The following is a 19256-nucleotide window of genomic DNA, read 5'->3' as shown; positions in this document are numbered from 1 at the left end:
GCAGTTTAGCAGCAAACTTTGTGAAAACTATTATTTTTGACAGTCTCAAAACTTTTGGCCAGGACTGTACATATGTGTTTGGAAACGAGTGTTTATCAGCAGGACGATAGGACACTTGTATATTAATTATTGTGTGTGTGTGTCTGTGTTTTTTAAATGGCAGTGTGCTGTGTAACTTAATGGCTTAAGAAAGTTCTTTGGACCGAAACAGCGGGGCTGTTGCTGTTAAAGCAAGACATCATGCTGTTTTTACTTCAATAAAGATATATTACTTGACGGTGCTGACTCAACTGCAATTGAGCTCTCTAAAGTCCGTTTTTGTTTTTCATCGCCCTCCGTAACTGTGGCGATTGGACTTACTTGGACTTCTGTGAGACTCTAGCAGCAGAAAGCTGCCTTGGTAATTGCCTGCAGGGGGCAAAGTGCAAGGGTCTTTTGGTGTGTGTGAGACAGAAGAAACGGCACAAGTGGTCCCAGTGATTTATAGGACGGAGGCTGAGAGGGGGAAAAGCCTGTTTAGGTATTTCCAAGAGTCCCATCAGCTCAGCATCTCTGCACTGAGCCAGTATACAGGGCTCACATGGATGTTAAAAAAACACAATTAAAAAGAAATAGTGTTTTTCCAATATGTGTTAAATAACTACTAAGGTGCTACTTAAAAACAAAACGTTTTGCGATAGTGGTCCTTTAATGCATATTTAAACCGTACTGTACTTTTTCTCTCATTCTAATTTCCTGTGATTCACAGCATGCAGTAAGTACATCATCAAACATAGTGCCACACTTCATGTAATTCACATTTCTGTGATCAGATCACTATTGTAGGGAAATTTAAATGCCTGAATAGTGTTTGTAAATAGGCCTTACAGAGAAAGTGACAAATCCCAAACATGAATACAAACAGCAATTTAAAAAAATGAAGTAATTTACCCACTTTTCATAACCTCTATAAGAAAAATGTTTCACAGGACTGCAGAGGCGGCTTGTGCTGTTTGAAGTGTTAGGTGGAGAAAATAATTCAGCAGTCTGAGAAGTCCAACATTATGAGTCATATATTTAATACCTAACCAGGTATTTGCTGATGACACAGGACTTGCTATTTAGGAGTAAAGTACAAGCCCTTTGAGATATATATATATATATATATATATATATATATATTTATTATTGTGAATTCTAAATAGCATTTCCTGTATATGTTTATTTTTGGAATCCCTTTGTTATTTTCCTGAGAAATTCAAAGATAAGTTGTTCCACTGAATTATTATTTTGAACATTTATTTTATGTGCTTGGAGTAAAATGATATCCCATTTCAAACGCCAAAAAATGACTGTAGGCGTCACTCTACTTTTGAAGTTGCCAGTTGGGAAAAAAAAAATTCATACGTATCTCAATTTGGAAAACCAAGACCTTGCCTCCTCCAGATCTTGATAGACTCCACTCAGATCTCCGCTGTAAATCTGATCAGAATGTGATGTGTATGGCAATGGATCCAATGTCATCCCCTGATCAGGGTAATGCTTGTGAAAATTAGAATTGCAGACTCTGTCAAGGCTCACACCTGATCTCTGCTACTGCTGGTCAAGTATAAGAAGATACCTGCAAGCTGTGGCGCTGCTAGAGCTAAAGATTAACTGCGTATGCCCAGATTCTTCCGCAACAAGTTAACAAAATCTACAGGCCATAAAAATGGAATTGGAGGAAGAAACTCATAATTATTCCTAGTATCATACATGCAATTAACTTATCAAAGATACAGGTTTGCTTTAAAGAAAATCTGAACTGAAAATTGAAAGTCAAAATAAGCATACACAAGTCATACTTACCTTCCATGTAGTCTACTCCTCAGTGTCTTTCTCCTCTCCTGCGTCCTATTTGTTCACTATGATCAAGGGAATTTTCCGTCCTCCATTTTGAAAATGGCCATTACCCCACAACAGCTTTCTGGTCAGCACACAGTTAAACTGTAACATCGCCCACTTGAGCCATAGGGAAACATTGACATAACCTGGTACATCAGTTTTCCTCTCAGCTATAACTGACAGCAACTGATATTTTACTGACAGCAACTGATATATTTCAGATCTGACAAAATATTGTCAGAACTGGAAGGGATCATTGTCAGAAGAAAATGGTGAGCTTCTGAGAGGAACTGATGGCAAGGTAACTATGTAATGTTTATTTGAACTTACCTCATGTGTTTTATTTTAAATATTTTTACTCAGTACAGGTTCTCTTTAAAGAGGAGCTGTCAGCCATACTGTCTCAGAAAAAAACCACACATAAGTAGTTAAATACTTGCTCTACTCACTTAACATATGTATTGCACTATCCATGTTTTGATTTTAGTGATTTTTCTACAGTTAAAATAAATAAATAAATAAATAAAAATATCCCATTTTAACTGTCTATTTTGAAGCCAATCCTGATGTACTTTTCCTCCCTTACTCTCCTCTGCCTGATTTGCCACCCTTAACCATAGAAAGTGCATTGTCTCAGCATGAGAAATATTGGCTAATCAGAGAGGAACAGAGGCAGGGTTGCCAAGCGTCCGTCAAAAGACGGACTGTCCGTACAAAATCACTTGAAATACAGCTGTCCGTACTGCCCGTATTTCGTGGGCAGTTGTCCGTCCAAATATGCATTAATTCTGCAAATGTATTCTGTGCATGCGTCTTGCGCTATGCACGCTCTATTTTCTCCCTTCGTCAATTCCCCTCAGCCTCCCCTCTCCTCCCCGGGTGTCCCTTCCAATCAGAGACCGTCTTTTTTGCACCGGCGCCACTCGCTGCCCAATAAGAGATGCAGGCAGCCAGCCCTGAGCCCAGCGAGTCACGAGGAGGAGGACAGCGAGTGTCACGGGCTGGTCGGAGCTGAGGTCGCAGCGCCAGTGCGACACAGGCAGCAGCCGAGCCAGCAAGCAGCCTGAGCCTTGGCTAAGTCTACAGACAGATCGGAGCCCAGCAGCAGCCACCGCCTGCCAGGAGCGACCAGGGCAGGAAGACAAAAAGCCGACCCAGCACACCCACTGTGAGTCTCTGTGAGAGAGAGAGAGGCACGAGTGGGGGAGACTTGGAGGAGAGGAGCTGTGCTGTCTGTCACTGGAGGGGGAGGAGGGCAGAGCACGAGAGCAGCAGAGGAGCCGTGTATACACTCAGTGACCGACAGCCTGCATGACATTACTACAGCGTGAGACGAGTGAGTCTGGCTGCAATGCAGAAGGTGGGGGGCTGGGGCTTCTGGCAGCAGGGAGACCTCCTTAGATTGAGCACACAGGCAGGGAAGAGAGCCTCCGGATCTGCAGATATTCCGGTGACCTGGGGTCAGGGTAATGATCATCAATCAGCTTTATTTCCTGCCAGTTGTCTTTCTTGACCTTTTAGAGGCAAATACTTATTAATGGGAACCTGTGATGGTGTTAATCTGTATATTTATACTTACCTGGGGTTTTGTCCAGCCTCATAAGGTGTGTGCTCCCTCACTGGCCACTCAGTTTGTTTGCTACAGCTCTCGGTAATGTGACATGCTCCTGTACCCAGGAGTGTGCTGCACCTTTGCAGTACTACTGCGCAGGCACAAAATGCTTACAGTTGCGGTAGCGTGACAAGAGGTGCATGCATGGCAGAGCTGCGCATGCACAGAACAGCGTGGCCAGCCAGATTACTGGGAGCTATAGCGAACAGAGCTGCCAGAGAGGATGATGAGGGAGCCCATACACCTCATGAGGCTGGAGGAAGCCCCAGTTAAGTATAATTACAAAGATTTAACACCATCTCGGGTTCCCTTTAAGCCTCTGGAAACATGGGCCAGAAAGTCCTCTTAGAGCATGCTGAGACTTACAGCACCCAAGAGTATAGTTAATTATAACCTTATGAGCTGCAACTCCTCAGCATGATCTGGCAGGGCATACTGAGCATTATGGTTCAACAGACTGTAAATACAGGAATCAGTATTACATTTAAAAAAAAAAAAAAAAGGAATAAATAAGCATACCAATAAGTCTCCCCTACTGAATCATAAGCATGTTGGCTGTGGGATAGTGACATTACTCTGTAAAGTACTGTGTGGAAGATGTCAGGGCTATATACTGTATACTATAATACATAATTATAATATGGTAGGACATTAGACTATGACTATGGCGGGATTAGATTGTGATCTCCTCTGAGGACAGTCAGTGACATGACTATGTACTCCGTACAGCGCTGCAGAAGATGTCAATGCTATATACAGGGCTGTAGAGTTAGTACAAAAATCATCCAGCTCCGACTGCCTTAGTTTATGAAACTACCAACCTCCAAGTACCCAAAAATTGCTCTAACTCCGACTCCACAGCCCTGGCTATATAAATACTAAAAATAATAATGCCCAGAGCTTAGCACCACCCACATCTCTACTAAAAAAAGTCCGCTTTTGACTCCGCCCCTAACTCCTCCCCTTGTCCGTCCAACATTTTAGGTGTCCTGCTTTTTTGGGCCTCTTGTCCGTAAAAAATTTGAAATTAGGTTGGCAACCCTGAACAGAGGTGTGGGAGGGGAAAACAGTAGGAAAAGAGGCTTCAGCCAATCAGGCTGCATTAATTAAGTCTGAGGGAAAGTAGAGAAGTAGAAAAGGGCAACCCAGCATGCCCTGCAACTTCCTTTTCGTGTACCAAATGTGGGTACCAAATTGTCTGGTAAACTGGGGAATGATCATTTATCAACAAGAAAAGTAATAGTGATTTTAACTTTTGGATTGCCTGGTTAGCATCCTTATTACTTGTTTACCAGATAAAAAATGTTTTCTTATTTTATGCCCGACAGTTACACTTTAAGGTTTTGCTTTGAGCTTGTATGTTCATGCATCCAGCAAACCAATGGGGGAAGCCCCTTTACCAGTAGCTGGCAAACTGCTTCTGACCAAACGAACGGCGGTAAGAGCATCAAGAGGCTAGAATACATCAAACCTGGGTCGGCCCTCATTTGTGGATACAGGAAGTACACATACAACAGTAAAACAAAGTACATTATCCAGATTAAATAAAAAAAAATCTTGTGTGCATCACTTGTCCACCAATCAACTGTATTTATTTGATGGTTGCAAACTTTTTTGTCTCACTCATATGACTGGACTGTAGCAGCTGTAGTGTGGTCTTCTTAAATGTACCTGTGACAATCCAGCCCCGCTATCCCGTCTAATCTGCTCCCCTTAGCATAGGCAGGAAGTACAGTGAGCAGACTGATAACAAAGACCGGTTGCTGGATCGTCTGGAGAAGGTAGTTAATGCGACAGCGCGTGCCAATCCCGTCTAATCTGCTCCCATTAGCATACACAGGAAGTACGGTGAGCAGACTGACAAAGCTTGATCGCGCAGCTGCCGACAATATGTAATGTGACAATCGCTCACCAATCCCGTATTACTAGGCCACTGTTGCCATGCAGGTCTCATGTACTAGAGACTCCTGGAGGCAAATTCACTGTGTGCGTAGTAAACTGTTTAGATAGGTTGGAGGTGCCCATACATGTACAATCACGATTGTACGTACAATCAGTAAAATAAAAATATCGATTTCATGCTGGAAATCAGGTAATTTCACTGCCACCACTCTTCGATTTGCCAGGGCGAAGAGACCCCAACGCTATCATAATACGGTAGCCAGCCCAATCACGTTCGATATGCTCCAGTCACCGTTCGGGGAATAGTCACTTCCGAAGGCTTAAAGACTGTGAGCAATGTGACGTGTAAAGAAAGGTTACTGGGTCCATTTATGATGCAATCTCTATTGTATGTCCAATCGATAAATTAAAGTTTTAGATTTCGCACAGGAAATCGGGTACTAGCTAAACCTGGAAGGGAGAAACGGTTATTTACAAACTAGCTAGCTAATCAACAACTTATAAGCAAATAATAAAACTGAGGTAGTATGACTCTGACTCTTCAAAGGGCGGATTCGTTGTAGCAGCAATCAGATGACCAGAACAGGCACAAGACTGAACCATAAAATCGTTCGATTTTATTCTAAAACTACATACACACAGCCTAATTTAGCCCACAGATAAATATACCTGTCCGGCAGAACAGATTGGTTTGAGAGAGAAAGAATAGAGATGAAGAGAAACATAATGTCTTAATGCACAGTTCAAATACCGTTATTAGTAGTCCATGTGGCAATCGCAAGTCTTTGGAGGAAGTCCAAGATGACCGATTGCCATAGCGGCAAAGAGGCCCTTTGTGAGAAATAATTCAAGTGAGTTGCCAGTGTCCAGCTGGCTGTCCGATGTTATAGACAAAGATTTCAGATGATGGACACTGGACCTTTGTGTCATTGGAGTTTTTATCCTCACTGTAGTTGGGCGGGGTCATGACACGTAAAAGTCCAGCCTTGTCCAATTTGAAGGCAGTGCCCCTTTAGCTGGCAAACTGCTTATGACCGAACGGCGGTAAGAGCATCAAGAGGCTAGAATACATCAAACCTGGGTAGGCCCTCATTTGTGGATACAAGAAATACACATACAACAGTAAAAAAAAGTACATTATCCAGATTGTCCACCAATCAATTGTATTTATTTGATGGTTGCAAACCTTTTTGTCTCACTCATATGACTGGACTGTAGCAGCTGTAGTGGGGTCTTCTTAAATGTACCTGTGACAATCCAGTCAGGAGAAGGTAGTTAATGCGACAGCGCGTGCCAATCCCATCTAATCTGGCCCAATTCATGTTTTGCCCACTTTCTCCGTGCCTGTAGGTCACATCAAGAAACAGAATGCATATTCGCACCCAGCATAATTGTACAATTCATTTGATACCACATATGAGGACAATGGGAGACAAATAACAAAGTTCGTTACTTCCACCCTTTGTAGCATTGGTTCTGGAAGATCCAGATGCTTGAAAATCTCTCAGAACCAGTGTCCCGTGAAGTCCAACACACTCTGTGAATTTGAAGGACCTGGTATCTTTGTAACACCAGAAATATTACCAATATAGTAGTTTATGGATTATTAATGGTTACAGTAGGGTCTGCTAGCTGGGAGAGGACCTCCTTTGATCTTCCAGCTGAGGTAACCCTGAGAGACCCCCTGCGGTTGGCTCTTTTCAAGTAAGGAACTGAGGAGCCTCATAGTCTGGAGGAGAGCAGGGTAGGTGTGAGATTTCTCTCTCTCTGCCTGGTGGGTGTCCTGGACCTAAGCAATATCTCAAGATTCTTGCTTTGGGAAAGGAAGCCATTTGATGCACCTAGTGATTACAGGAGTATCTGACTTGCCCAAGGGTCATTAGCATGAAGTTGCTACATTTGACCAGGGAGAGGAACTGTTAACCCCTGGCTTCCCTGATCTTTTTTTTATAAACCAAGCCTTTTCCTATCTGCTGTCACTTTTTAATAGTGGCTACAGGGAATATTTTATAAGGCTCTAACTACTTAGGATGAATAAACCTTTATTTGTCACAGAACCGATATGTGTTTTTTATGTGTGTTGACTGATTTGAATTTGAGGGTTTATATCCACTTCCGGATACCGGGTGGTTTTGCTGATCGGTGCTGCGTGGGCTCTCCAGCTCGCAGCACCGATCAGCTAGCAGCCAGGCCGATCAGACTTCCCCCCTTTTTTCCCCACTAGGGGGATGTCCTGCTGGGGGGGTCTGATCGCCGCCGGCTGCTTGCGCTTGCGGGGGGGGGGGGGCTCTCTTCAAAGCCCCCCTCCGCAGCGCTTCCTGGCCGCCTTCCCCTTCCCTCCCTCTACCTCCCCCTGTGAGCGGCGCAGGACGGAATTCCGTCCTGCGCCGGATAGGATAGGCTTCAGCCTATCAGGTGCCGGCGGTCCCCGGCCAATCAGAGGCCGGGGATCGCCGATCTCCACCACGGCGCTGCTGCGCAGCAGCGCCGTATACATGTAAACACCGGGGAAGATCTTCCCTCGTGTGTTTACATTTACCCTGCGAGCCACGATCGGAGGCTCGCAGGGTGTTCACGGAGACACCCTCCCTGAACTGACATGGAACGGCCGCTCATACGAGCGGCCGTTTCCATGCAATCCACTTCAGGGTTCAGGGGCGTAGTTAAGCGTACGCCGAATCCTGAAGTGGTTATACAAAGAGAGGTTCTGTCTTGGCTGTTGGCATATCAGTATTTTATGTGGAGGTAGCACCATCATGAATTTGTGTTGAAGAGGTTTGTTGTACAGTTAAGGTCCCGAAAGCTGGGCTCTAGTTATTCTCCTACATTTGTATTAACTTGTATGTTTATAGCTGCCTTCAGTTATTTCCAATAAAATAGGACATATCCTATTACATCTGTTTATTTTATCCTCCCAATGAGTAGAATAAATCTCCTTTTTCTCAGATGTATGTATGAATGGAGGTTGATGTAGCCTAGCAGTACACATGTTTTGCTGTGGTTTGTCTGGGTAGTAAGAGCTTAACCTTTTGGCTGGTCAGGCGAAAGATATAAAAATGAAATTATGGCAGCCAAATACTACAGCTTTACACATTCTCTCTGCTTAATGTTTAATAACTCTTTATTTTGTTATGGCTTGTGGCATGTTCTGGTTTCTGTACTGACCCTTGTTTTCTTTCTCTTTCCTTGTTGCTTTTAGATGTTCATCAAATACATAAAGGTTAGCAACCTTCTCTGAATGTTTTATATACAGCTGATTAATGCATGGCAAGAATGTCTTTCAGATCTTATCTTTAGAGCAAATCTATACTTGCTTTTACTTGCTTGTAGGTGCTCTTAATTGAGTCTTAATACTTCTCTACCCACAGAAGTAGATTCCAGTTTGATTAGGTTTTCTGTGCCCTCTAGGTGGAGCTGATATCACATTTTGGATCTGAACATTTTTGTCCGTTGAGCCTTATAAGGTAAGGTGTAAAACTGTGCCGTGCAATTCAGTATACTGCTATGATCTGACTTGGGAAGCTTATTAACCAGTTAAGAGCCCTGCAGCATTATTTTGAGAGAGCGAATGTGTGCCAGGGCGTTAAAAGGCATATTTTGCTGCACAATGCAGCTATGCAGAGCGGCGCAGGGAGTTTTTTAAAATATTTACTTGTTCTTGGCGGCTGGATCAGCTTCTCCTCTTCATCCACTAGTGGTGCTGCACTCCCGGCATCCTCTTCTGAGTTCTGATCACATGATATGGCATGTGATTCTTCCATCACTCCCTCTTCCACCACCTAGTGGCACTTCAACGCTGACACCATTCCCTGGGTTACGATCTCATGTCCTATCATGTGATCAGAACTCAGAAGAGAATGTCTGCATTGTAGTGCTGCGGGTGAAGGACAGGAGAAACTGACCCAGCCCCCAGGAACTGGTAAAAATGACAGTATTATTGAGAAAATTCATATTAAAACATTGCAAGAGATTTATGTAAATGTATATGTACAGTTCGCTGCTTACTGCACCACAACCCTTCCACACCTTTCTTAAAGGGATTTTGAACTCTTGCACAGGACAGAAGGAAAGTATAGAGACATGCACATTGTATGTATTTAGAGAGTTCAGCCTCTCTAATTCCCCCTCATCTGTGACTAATCAAAGTTGATTTTATCTCAGCTGAGTCAGCTGGCTGCCACAGCAGAGCAGCTAATTGGTAAACACAGGAAGTTAACCATATGTCTACTTCCATGAAAGCAAGTAGACACACTGGCCTCAATTCATAAAAGGCTTTGCGGTAAAAAAAAAATCTGGGAGGGAAAATACCGCACTCAGTATTTTAGACCTTTGTGTGCAAATTCATAAAGATTTTCACTGCTGCCTTTGAAGTTCGGTAAATTGCTGCATCCCATTGAGCGGTACAGCAGAAGTGTGGCGATATCTCTTTTGTTAGAAGCTGTAATTACGGTTCCCTGCACAAACTTAGAGACTTCGGCTCCCTGCACAGATGACTCACACAGACTTCGGCTCCCTGCACAGATGACTCACACAGCCTTCGGCTCCCTGCACAGATGACTCACACAGACTTCGGTTCCCTACACAGATGACTCACACAGCCTTCGGCTCCCTGCACAGATGACTCACACAGACTTCAGCTCCCTGCACAGATGACTCACACAGCCTTCGGCTCCCTGCACAGATGACTCACACAGACTTCAGCTCCCTGCACAGATGACTCACACAGCCTTCGGCTCCCTGCACAGATGACTCACACAGCCTTCGGCTCCCTGCACAGATGACTCACACAGCCTTCGGTTCCCTGCACAGATGACTCACGCAGACTTCGGCTCCCTGCACAGATGACTCACACAGACTTCGGCTCCCTGCGCAGATGACTCACACAGCCTTCGGTTCCCTGCACAGACTCGCAGAGACTTCTGCTCCCTGCACAGACTTTCGACTCCCTGCACTTTGCATTGTTAAGACCTCACCAGAGGTGTCGGTAATTATCTTCTGGCTTACCGCTTGTTGAAGGCTTTATGAATTGACATTTGCTGATAATTTACTGACGTGTTGGAGGTAACTATAGCCAAGTCGGTAATTTTCCTCACTGCTCAGTAATTTCAGTTTTTCATGTGGTAACAGCTTTTATGAATTGACACTTTGCTAAGTGCTCGGGAAAGTCTGCCGTTTTCAGCATTACTGCATGCGATAATGCTTTATGAATTAAGGCCACTGCAGATTTATTGCAGAATTTGTATGAGCTGTAACAAAGAAATGTTTTTCTTTAAAAGGTCAGTATGTTGCTTATGTTTTAGAGTAGAGAGGAAGTTCTGAGTTCAGGTCCGCTTAAAGTCAGCCTATTTATTGCTACTGAGTGAGTGCAGGTCTTTTTTGTTTTGTTTTTATTAATCAATAATAAGCAGGCTTCAAACTTGTGGCACTCTTTAAAAAAAAAAAAAAAAAAAAAAAAAAGTTATTCCTCCAGAATGAGTTTTTCTTTTCCTTATGAGGTCCGTTACTAATTATTCTCAATGCTGTTTTTTATGGTAGAGTTTTTGGTACCAGCATGGTGGAGGAATATGAAGAAATAGTGGACTCCCAGTATCAGTCAGAACGAACAGAAATCTACGATGAGGATGAAGGTAATAAACTTTAACCACTTCAGCCTGCAGGTGTTTTCACCTTAAAGGAGTTCTGTGTAAGTAAAACAAGCTAACCCTTACCTGGGGCTTCTATCAGCCCCCTCTAGCGTAATGTCCCGAGCCGTCCTCTCCAAGTGCGCTGTTCCCCGTTGCCGGTCCCCGTGTAATCATGCGAGTGATTACACTGCGGCTGCACGGACGAGCTCTCTCTTCCGCACGCGTCTGAGCTTACTGCGCAGGCGCTGTACAAGAAAAATTCGTACTGCACCTGCGCAGTAAGCTCCTGATGGCGTGACCGGGAGCACGCATTATTTGGCTATGCCAGACAAATAATGCACGGTGACGGCGGCGGGGAACGGGTGATTAGAGGAAGACGGTGTGGGACATCACCGCTGCAGGGGGCTGATAGAAGCCCCAGGTAAGTGTCAGCTAGTTTTACTTTTTGACTACCACAGAACCCCTTTAAGGACGGAAGCAATCTTTCCCGTTAGCGCTCCTCCCACTCATTTGCCAATAATTTTATCACTACTTCTAACACCTAAATGATCTATATCTTGTTTTTTTTTCGCCACTAATTAGGCTTTTTTTGGGGGGGTAGTACATTATGCTAAGAATGTATTATTTATTTTAAGGGGAATAATAAGAAAAAAGTAATTATTTTAGTTTCAAAATTGTTCTACAGTGCATAAAATCCACACACACTTTTTGCCCATGTGTCCCGGTTATTGCAAAATTTAAAATATTTCCCTAGTACAATGTATGGCGGCAATATTTTATTTGGAAATAAAGGTGAATTCTTTTCATTTTTGCGTCCATCACTAATTACAAGCCCATATCCTCACAACATGCATATTAAAAAGTTCAGTCCCTAAGGTAACCATTTACGTATTTTTTTTTTTAAACTGTCTTTTTTTTGGGGGGGGGAGGGGTGTATTTGTTTTGCAGCTAGGTGGGAAGAGGTGGGAAGTTCAATAGGGTTTTAATAGTAAATGTATTTATATTTATCATTTTAACTTTATTACTTGTTTGGCCAGTAGATAAAGCTGTACACTCTCCTGGAAATTTGGAAATTACCAAAAAGTGTATGATATATATATATATATATATATATATATATATATATATATATATATATATATATATATATTTTATATTATATCCGTCCAGTTATTTTAAATGTGTAAACTGAAAAATTGAAGAATATTTATACTTCTAACTTCAGCTAGGTTAGCCTTAACCTATGTCTGTGGTAGGGAAATAGATTGTAAGCTCCTGTTATAGACAGACTATATACTCTGTAATATGCTGGAGTAGGCATGTACGGTAAGCTGTCCTGATGCCCTCCGTTCCACCCGTTCTCCTCTGTTCCTCTCCTTTTGGGAGCTAAATGCCCCCCAACAGCCTCTTCCGGGTCGCCAGAGCCAGGCATCACTGCACAGGCACTGGCTCGGCTGCACGCATCCTACAGTGTGCAACCGCGTCCAAGAGCACTATGCGCATGACGTCAAGATAACATTATGCGCAGAGTACTCACAGCTGCGGCCACGTGCTGTACGACCCATTCAGCCGAGCCAGCGCCTGTGCACTGATGCCCGACTCCGCCGACCCAGAAGAGGGGGGGGGGGGTCATTTAGCTGGAAAAGGAGTAGAACTGGGAGAGCAGTGGGCATCAGGACAGCTCTCTGTACATGCCTGCTCCCTCGTTTATCCAAATCTTTTCGGCTATGGTATCCTTTAAGAAAGCTGTGCAACTGTAATACCCAAATCATTTAAAGGACCACTACTGTGAAAAATCTAAAATGCATGTGTATGCATCCCGGGTTCTGTGTCCGTGTTAGCGGACTGCTCAGGTTGCAAGCATGTGCGGGTTTTGAGGTACTGCCTATCTTGCGCCCGTTAATGTGCTAAATTACTAGTATGTATGTATGTATGTATGTGCATAATGTGCTGTCACTTACAGTAGGCATTAAAATTTTGACAGATTCGAAGAGTTTTGAATTGGTCTATCTCTTTATGGGGGAATTCTCAGCATTTTCATTACTTTAAAAAAAAAACTGCTCAAATAGCATGTAAGCAAGTAGGGAGGCTGGCAAGCATCCTTGTGTACATCCTTTCGATAGACTGCTTTTGTAAAGAATAAAGGAAATTCTGATAATGCCCCGTGAGGAGATGGGAGTAGTCCAAAACCTGATAGTTTTACTGCCTCTTGTGTCAGCAACATAGGGAAAGTGATTTACAGTTCATTTTACGCTGGGAGAAATGTACTACTTAGAAATATGTATTTAAAGCAGAGCTGAAAAGTGTTAAAAAATAACGCTCACTTACCTGGGGCTTCTGCCATCTCCCTACAAGCCGACCTGTGCCCACGATGGGACATACCAATCCTCCGTTCCCCCGCCATGGCTCACTTTTTTTTTCTCGTATTGGAAGCCGACTAAGTCGACCTCCACTGCGCCCAGGCCACGTGTATCCTTGTATACGCTCCCGTGACCAGGAGCGTACTGCGCAGGTGCAGTATGAGAACATCTCTATTGCGCCGGAAGTGTGAACGGGGGTGCGCGTGGCCAGGGCCACACATGCACAGTTGACACACACTGCGCAAAGTGAAAGTGAGTCGCAGCGTGGGAATGGAAGATCCGTATGTCGGGCACAGATCGGCTGCAGGTGGCTGGCAGAAGCAAGTGAAACTTGTTTTTTTTTTTTCACCTTCAGTTCCGCTTTAAAATGTTAGATTTTCATGATAGTGGCCTTTTCATTTACTAATAGTTTAATCCACTTGTTTGAATCGCATGCGTTTTTGAATGCGTAAAAAAATGCATGTGTTTTTTTTGTTTTTTTTTAAGTGCGTTTTTCTGCGAGTTTTAAAAATGCTCAGCATGTTCATTTTTTCAGCACGCGTTTTGAGGTCAAATGTCTGTGCTGATGTATTTACACCTCCTGCGTGCTTCCTATATAAATGCTAGTGTGTTTCACTTCCTTTTGATGGAGGAATAATTGACGTTGAAAAATGAAGAACAAGTTAAAGAGAGCCCGAGGTGGGCTCATCATTTTTTTTTAAAAGGTAGGCTACTTGATCCGGGGGGCTGAGTGGATCAATTGGCCTCAAAAACCGCCGCATCTGTGTGCTGCAATGGCCCACTTTCACTCTAGCGACATCTGGGTCACGACGCTGAAGAGATTCATTCTCTCACCAGCACGCAGCGAGGTGGGAGAGAGCAGCAGGAGGCGCAGTGAGATCTGGTATCCCTGCAGGAACGCCCCTGGTGGGCGTTTTGAACAGGGAATCCCTCCCCCCTGTATTTACCTGCAAGATGGCGACAAATAATGTTTCCAATCTCGGGGGGCTATAGTGCGGTGGGGGGGCACAGAGGCATGTCATGAGGCAGGGAACATGCCTCTGTGTCTCATCTGCCCCCCATTTAACCGCCTCGGGTTCTCTTTAAAGAGGATCTGTAACATAAAAAGATCCCCTGGGGGGTACTCACCTCGGGTGGGGGAAGCCTCCGGATCCTAATGAGGCTTCCCACGCCGTCCTCCATCCGTCAGGGGTCTCGCTGCAGCCCTCCGTGGAGTCCGGGCAGCGGTGACGTCATTATTTACCTTCCTGGCTCCAGCGCAGGCGCTCTGACGGCTGTCGGCTCCGAACTACACGGAAATACCCGATCGCCGTCGGGTCTGCTCTACTGCGCAGGCGCAAGTTTCCGGCGCCTGCGCAGTAGAGCGGACCCGACTGAGATCGGGTATTTCCGTGTAGTTCGGAACGGAAAGCCTCCACAGCGCCCCCCGCTGGAGCCAGCAAAGGTAAATATTAAACTAACAGTCGGCACAGTCGCCGGCTGTTCGGAGGGCTGCGGAGAGACCCCCGTGGGACAGAGGACGGCGTGGGAAGCCTCATTAGGATCCGGAGGCTTCCCCCACCCGAGGTGAGTACCCCCCAGGGGATCTTTTTAATGTTACAGAGTCTCTTTAAAGTGCAGTTTGAAAAGTTCTCTTTTCTCCCAGGAAGTGCTTATAAAGGCCCCTGGATGTGTAATTTAAATGCAAAAGCATAAAAACGCACCTGAACACCTGCTTTTCTGCGTGGACAAGTGTGACCTTAACTTAAAGCGGAATATAACCCTGCATGTCAACATTTACAGCATATTATATGCAACCAGCATTTTTTTTTTTTTACTAGGCCAGCAATGGAAGGGTTACACACAAAGGTTTAAAGTTCCGTGGAGAGATATGCAGAGGCATCCGAAGTTCAGATAGATACATTTAACTAAATAGAATGTAACAAGTGAGAAATGTTACACACTCTTTGGCTGTCCTCCAGCTCCTGCACAGTCAGAGTGAGTCACATTCCACACTTAGACACATTCGGTTTACTTAAATGTATCTATGTAAGCTTTGGATGCGTCTGCATTTCTCTCCAGGAACTTTAAAGCTCTGTGTGTAACCCTTTCAATGCTGGTCTAGTAAAAATAAAATGCTGGTTGCATATAATATACTGTAAATAATGTTTTAGAGCAAAGTTGAAATGCAGGGTAATATTCCGCTTTAAAGGGAACCAGAGAGGAACGTAAGAAAAAAGAAAAAGCTTTTATACATACCTGGGGCTTCTTCCAGCCCCATAAGCCTGGATCGCTCCCACGCCGCCATCCTCCGCTTCCTGGATCGGCGGTACCGGGTCCCGTCACTTCCAGCGGACGCGGCCAATTGTCCGCATCACAGGGGCTCCCTCCATACCCGTACGCATGCGGCTGCGCAGTAAGCAGCCTCACGCATACGTATATGGAGGGAGCCCCGTGTGATGCGGACAATTGGCCGCGTCTGCCGACCGACTGGCGGCCATGACGGGACTCGGTACCGGCGGATCCAGGCAGCAAAGGACGGCGGCGTGGGAGCGATCCATGCGTATGGGGCTGGAGGAAGCCCCAGGTATGTATAGAATCTTTTTCCTGGGGCCTCTGGTTCCCTTTAAGAGAAACATTTTATTCTCATCACAGTAAGAAATATTCTGAGGCAAAATTCATGCAACATTTTTGTGATAAATGTGCGATAGTCTGTAGTTATTCGTCTATTTTTTCCGTTTGTAATTTTAGATCTATTTGTCCCCTGAATGTACCTGGAGATATCTGTTTTTTTGCACAGCTGCTGCAGCTCACTCTGCAGCTAGTTTACTAGCAGCACACAGTAACCGCTTATACTGTACATATTTCAGGCACCAGACAGCAGCTCATTTACAATATTAAGCATTTTAAGCAATATTAAGCATTTACAATATTAAGTGGATGGTTGAAACGAAGGAGGAATTTGAATACATTTTTCATTGGGAGGGAGTGCGAAAATTTATCCAAATACCTCCTCCGTTTCACCCATCCACTTAATATTGTAAATGCTTAATATTGCTTAATATGCAGTGGTGAATTGCAAAGAAAATGTTAAAATACCGCATGAGGTAAAATACCGATCTTTTATCACTTACTGGCTCTCCTCTGGTGAATTGAGGCCACTGTGTGAACTAGCCCATTGATTAATATCAGTTCTCAGTTTTTCTGTGCAGAAACAGTGTGCGAAAACAGTCTGCCTGAGTCATGTAAGGTTGGAATATACTTTTGTCGTATCCTTATCTAGATCACATGGGAGAGGTCCTCCCATTAGTTGTTAGGGAAATTGAAGTCAGTCACTAGCCTCAATTCACTGAGCTTTATCAAACACTTTATCAAACGTTTGATAATTTTACCTCATGGGTAAAATCTAATTTTGAATTCACTAAGGTGTTATAGATTTGTCGAATGTTTTATCGATAAAACATTCGATAAATCTATAACACCTTAGTGAATTCAAAATTAGATTTTACCCATGAGGTAAATTATCAAACGTTTGATAAAGTGTTTGATAAAGCTCCGTGAATTGAGGCCACTTAGTGTGTCTATCGGATTACGATTCTAGAGTACTTTACCGTCTACAGAACTGTTTGAGAGGATTGGAGAAAATAAGTGAGGGGTTACTTTTGTTCCTCCCCCTCCCCATCCCCTTATTTAAGTGCTGCTACAGCTATTCAGTGAATAACTTCTTGTTAAGAAAGTTGTAATGTCTACAAAAAAATAGGCAGACTTACCCTCAGGAAATCCTAATCTAGGCTCTCAAATTCTCCCTCACTATCCACAGAAAAATGAATACAGTAGGTTCTTTCACACAGTAAATGAAGCATTCTTCTAAATATTGCAGGAATCTGAACTAGGGAGACAGTGCTAGGCCAAGGCTGTACAGGGCTATGCAGGGGAGGGCCGATAAAACTGCACACAAGGCATATCAGAGTGGGAGGGGTGAGTGGGGAGAACCATGCTCTCAGCTGCCAGGTGGATCACTCAACAGTGTGCGGAAAAGGAACGGAGGGTGGAGGGTACTATACACACTAGATTCTTGGCAGAGGTGGTGGTCATTGCCCGCTTTATCTAGCGGGTGTAAGTAGCTTTTCTGAAAAGGTTTCCTTTTACAACTGATCTAAGGCCTGGTTCACATTAGCGTTCGCTGTCCGGATTCACCTGATCGGATACTGTACAAACGGAACGCACGTTCCGCATAGCAGTGCAAAGTCTATGCGGACGTTCACATGCGTCCCTTCCGTACAGAACGGAGCCGGATCGGATCCGGACTCCGGACACTTTTCCAACATGCGCTATTTTTCGGGTCCGGATCATCCGGCCCACGCACCCAGCCCGGATCCTGACCCGAACATGCGGCCATGCTGTGCAACGAGAAACGGATGTTTCTCATCACACTGGCAATAGGACCGGATGCTTCCAGCACCGGTCCTATGCCACTTGGGGGGCCCGGACTACACGCCGGTATCCCCCATGCTTGCGGTGCCTTTCTGGCACTGCAATGTATCTAGTTCCGGCTACTTTTTTGTAGCCGGAACTGATGCATTCCGGACCGGCAACTTGTGTCCACCGCAGAGACCCGTACGGTCTCTTTGCGGCCCCCGGACGCCCGGACACTTGCGGACTCGAACCGCAAGTGTGAACGGGGCCTAACCATGTCACAAGGGATCCTGATCCATAACATGTGATGGGAGACCTAACTGTTACTCTGATGCCATCTAGTGGTTATGTTCGCACTGGATGCAGTGAAATTCAGAGGATGTTTGGGGGTTTTCTTTTTCCCACCGTTTACTTTACTCTGTACTAAAGTTAAAAATGTCAACCCTTATAAATGAAGATATAAAACGAGATATTAATTCTATTTCAACTAGAATGTTTTTTTTTACTTTTAAATTAGAAATTCATTTTGTATTTTTTTTTTTTTTTTATTTGTGGCAATTCTTTCTTTAACTTGTGCTTCTTTATGTATGCTGGTTGCCCCCTCACCTTTTATAGTGTGAAATTTAACACTAGAATAGAAAGTGAAGTAAATATTACAGTTTCATTTGCCAACCATTATAATTGGGCGTAGCTCTCCAAGGGAGACAGTAGTTCTCAGAGGAGGTTTCCTGATTTTCTTTTTTTTTACTTTGGGATAGCAAGTAATAACTCTTTCTATTGGGGGCACACATGCTGGTAGCCTCCCTGGCGGTATGGACGAGCTGAGTTCGTCCAGCAAAAACTTGCAAAAAGTGGTAATGACGAGCTGAGCTCGTCCATGCCGACAGGGAGATTTCCTGTTTCTCTGCCCCTCCGGCTGCATTTTTTTTTCATCAGAGGGATTCCCCAGGATGGCTGGATGCCTGACTGCACGCTGTGGGTAGCGATCTGTGCTACCCACAGCGTGCAGAACAAGCATCCAGCCACCCTAGGGAATCCCTGGGCAGCCAGCGGGGCAGAGAATGTGCGGGGGTTCCCCCTTGTATGCGGAGGCTATGTGGAGGGGGATCCCCCTCTGTGCAGGTGGGGGGATCCCCTTCAATGATGGCAATGTGGGCGGGGATCCCCCTCTGTGCGGGTGGGGGGATCCCCTTCAATGATGGCAATGTGGGCGGGGGATCCCCCTCTGTGCGGGTGGGGGGATCCCCTTCAATGATGGCTATGTGTGGGGGGGGGGATCCCCCTCTGTGCGGGTGGGGGGATCCCCCTTCAATGGTGGCTATTTGGGTGGCCTATCCCCCTCCAAACCCCCTCTCTCCCGATCCCCCCCCCCCCTCCTGTCTCAGCCCATCGAGTAAATGGATGTACTCACCCGAGGGCTTTCTCCAGCGACGGCTGCAGCGCCCTTCCTCCTCCATCTCCGAAGTCTCGTTTGCCGTACAGTTACATTATGAGACTTGG

At 44.8% G+C, this 19256-nt stretch overlaps 1 protein-coding gene across 3 annotated transcripts in view; it reads left to right on the top strand.

The window, feature by feature from the left end:
- The window catches only part of SUCO (SUN domain containing ossification factor), a 162530-nt gene that overhangs the window by 100574 nt on the left and 42700 nt on the right, over window positions 1-19256 (top strand). For 2 of the 3 annotated variants that reach the window (XM_068239885.1, XM_068239883.1), the window contains 3 exons: window positions 8577-8597; window positions 8786-8841; window positions 10913-11004. In XM_068239885.1, the coding sequence (XP_068095986.1) occupies window positions 8577-8597; window positions 8786-8841; window positions 10913-11004 (169 nt within the window). The remainder of the gene's footprint in view (window positions 1-8576; window positions 8598-8785; window positions 8842-10912; window positions 11005-19256) is intronic. The other variant, XM_068239884.1, reaches the window with a different exon arrangement.

This window comes from Hyperolius riggenbachi, chromosome 6 (genome assembly GCF_040937935.1).
Source record: "Hyperolius riggenbachi isolate aHypRig1 chromosome 6, aHypRig1.pri, whole genome shotgun sequence".
Classification (NCBI taxonomy): Eukaryota; Metazoa; Chordata; class Amphibia; order Anura; family Hyperoliidae; genus Hyperolius; species Hyperolius riggenbachi.
Note: the sequence above shows the minus strand (reverse complement) of the source record. Positions and strands in the feature narration are given on the sequence as shown.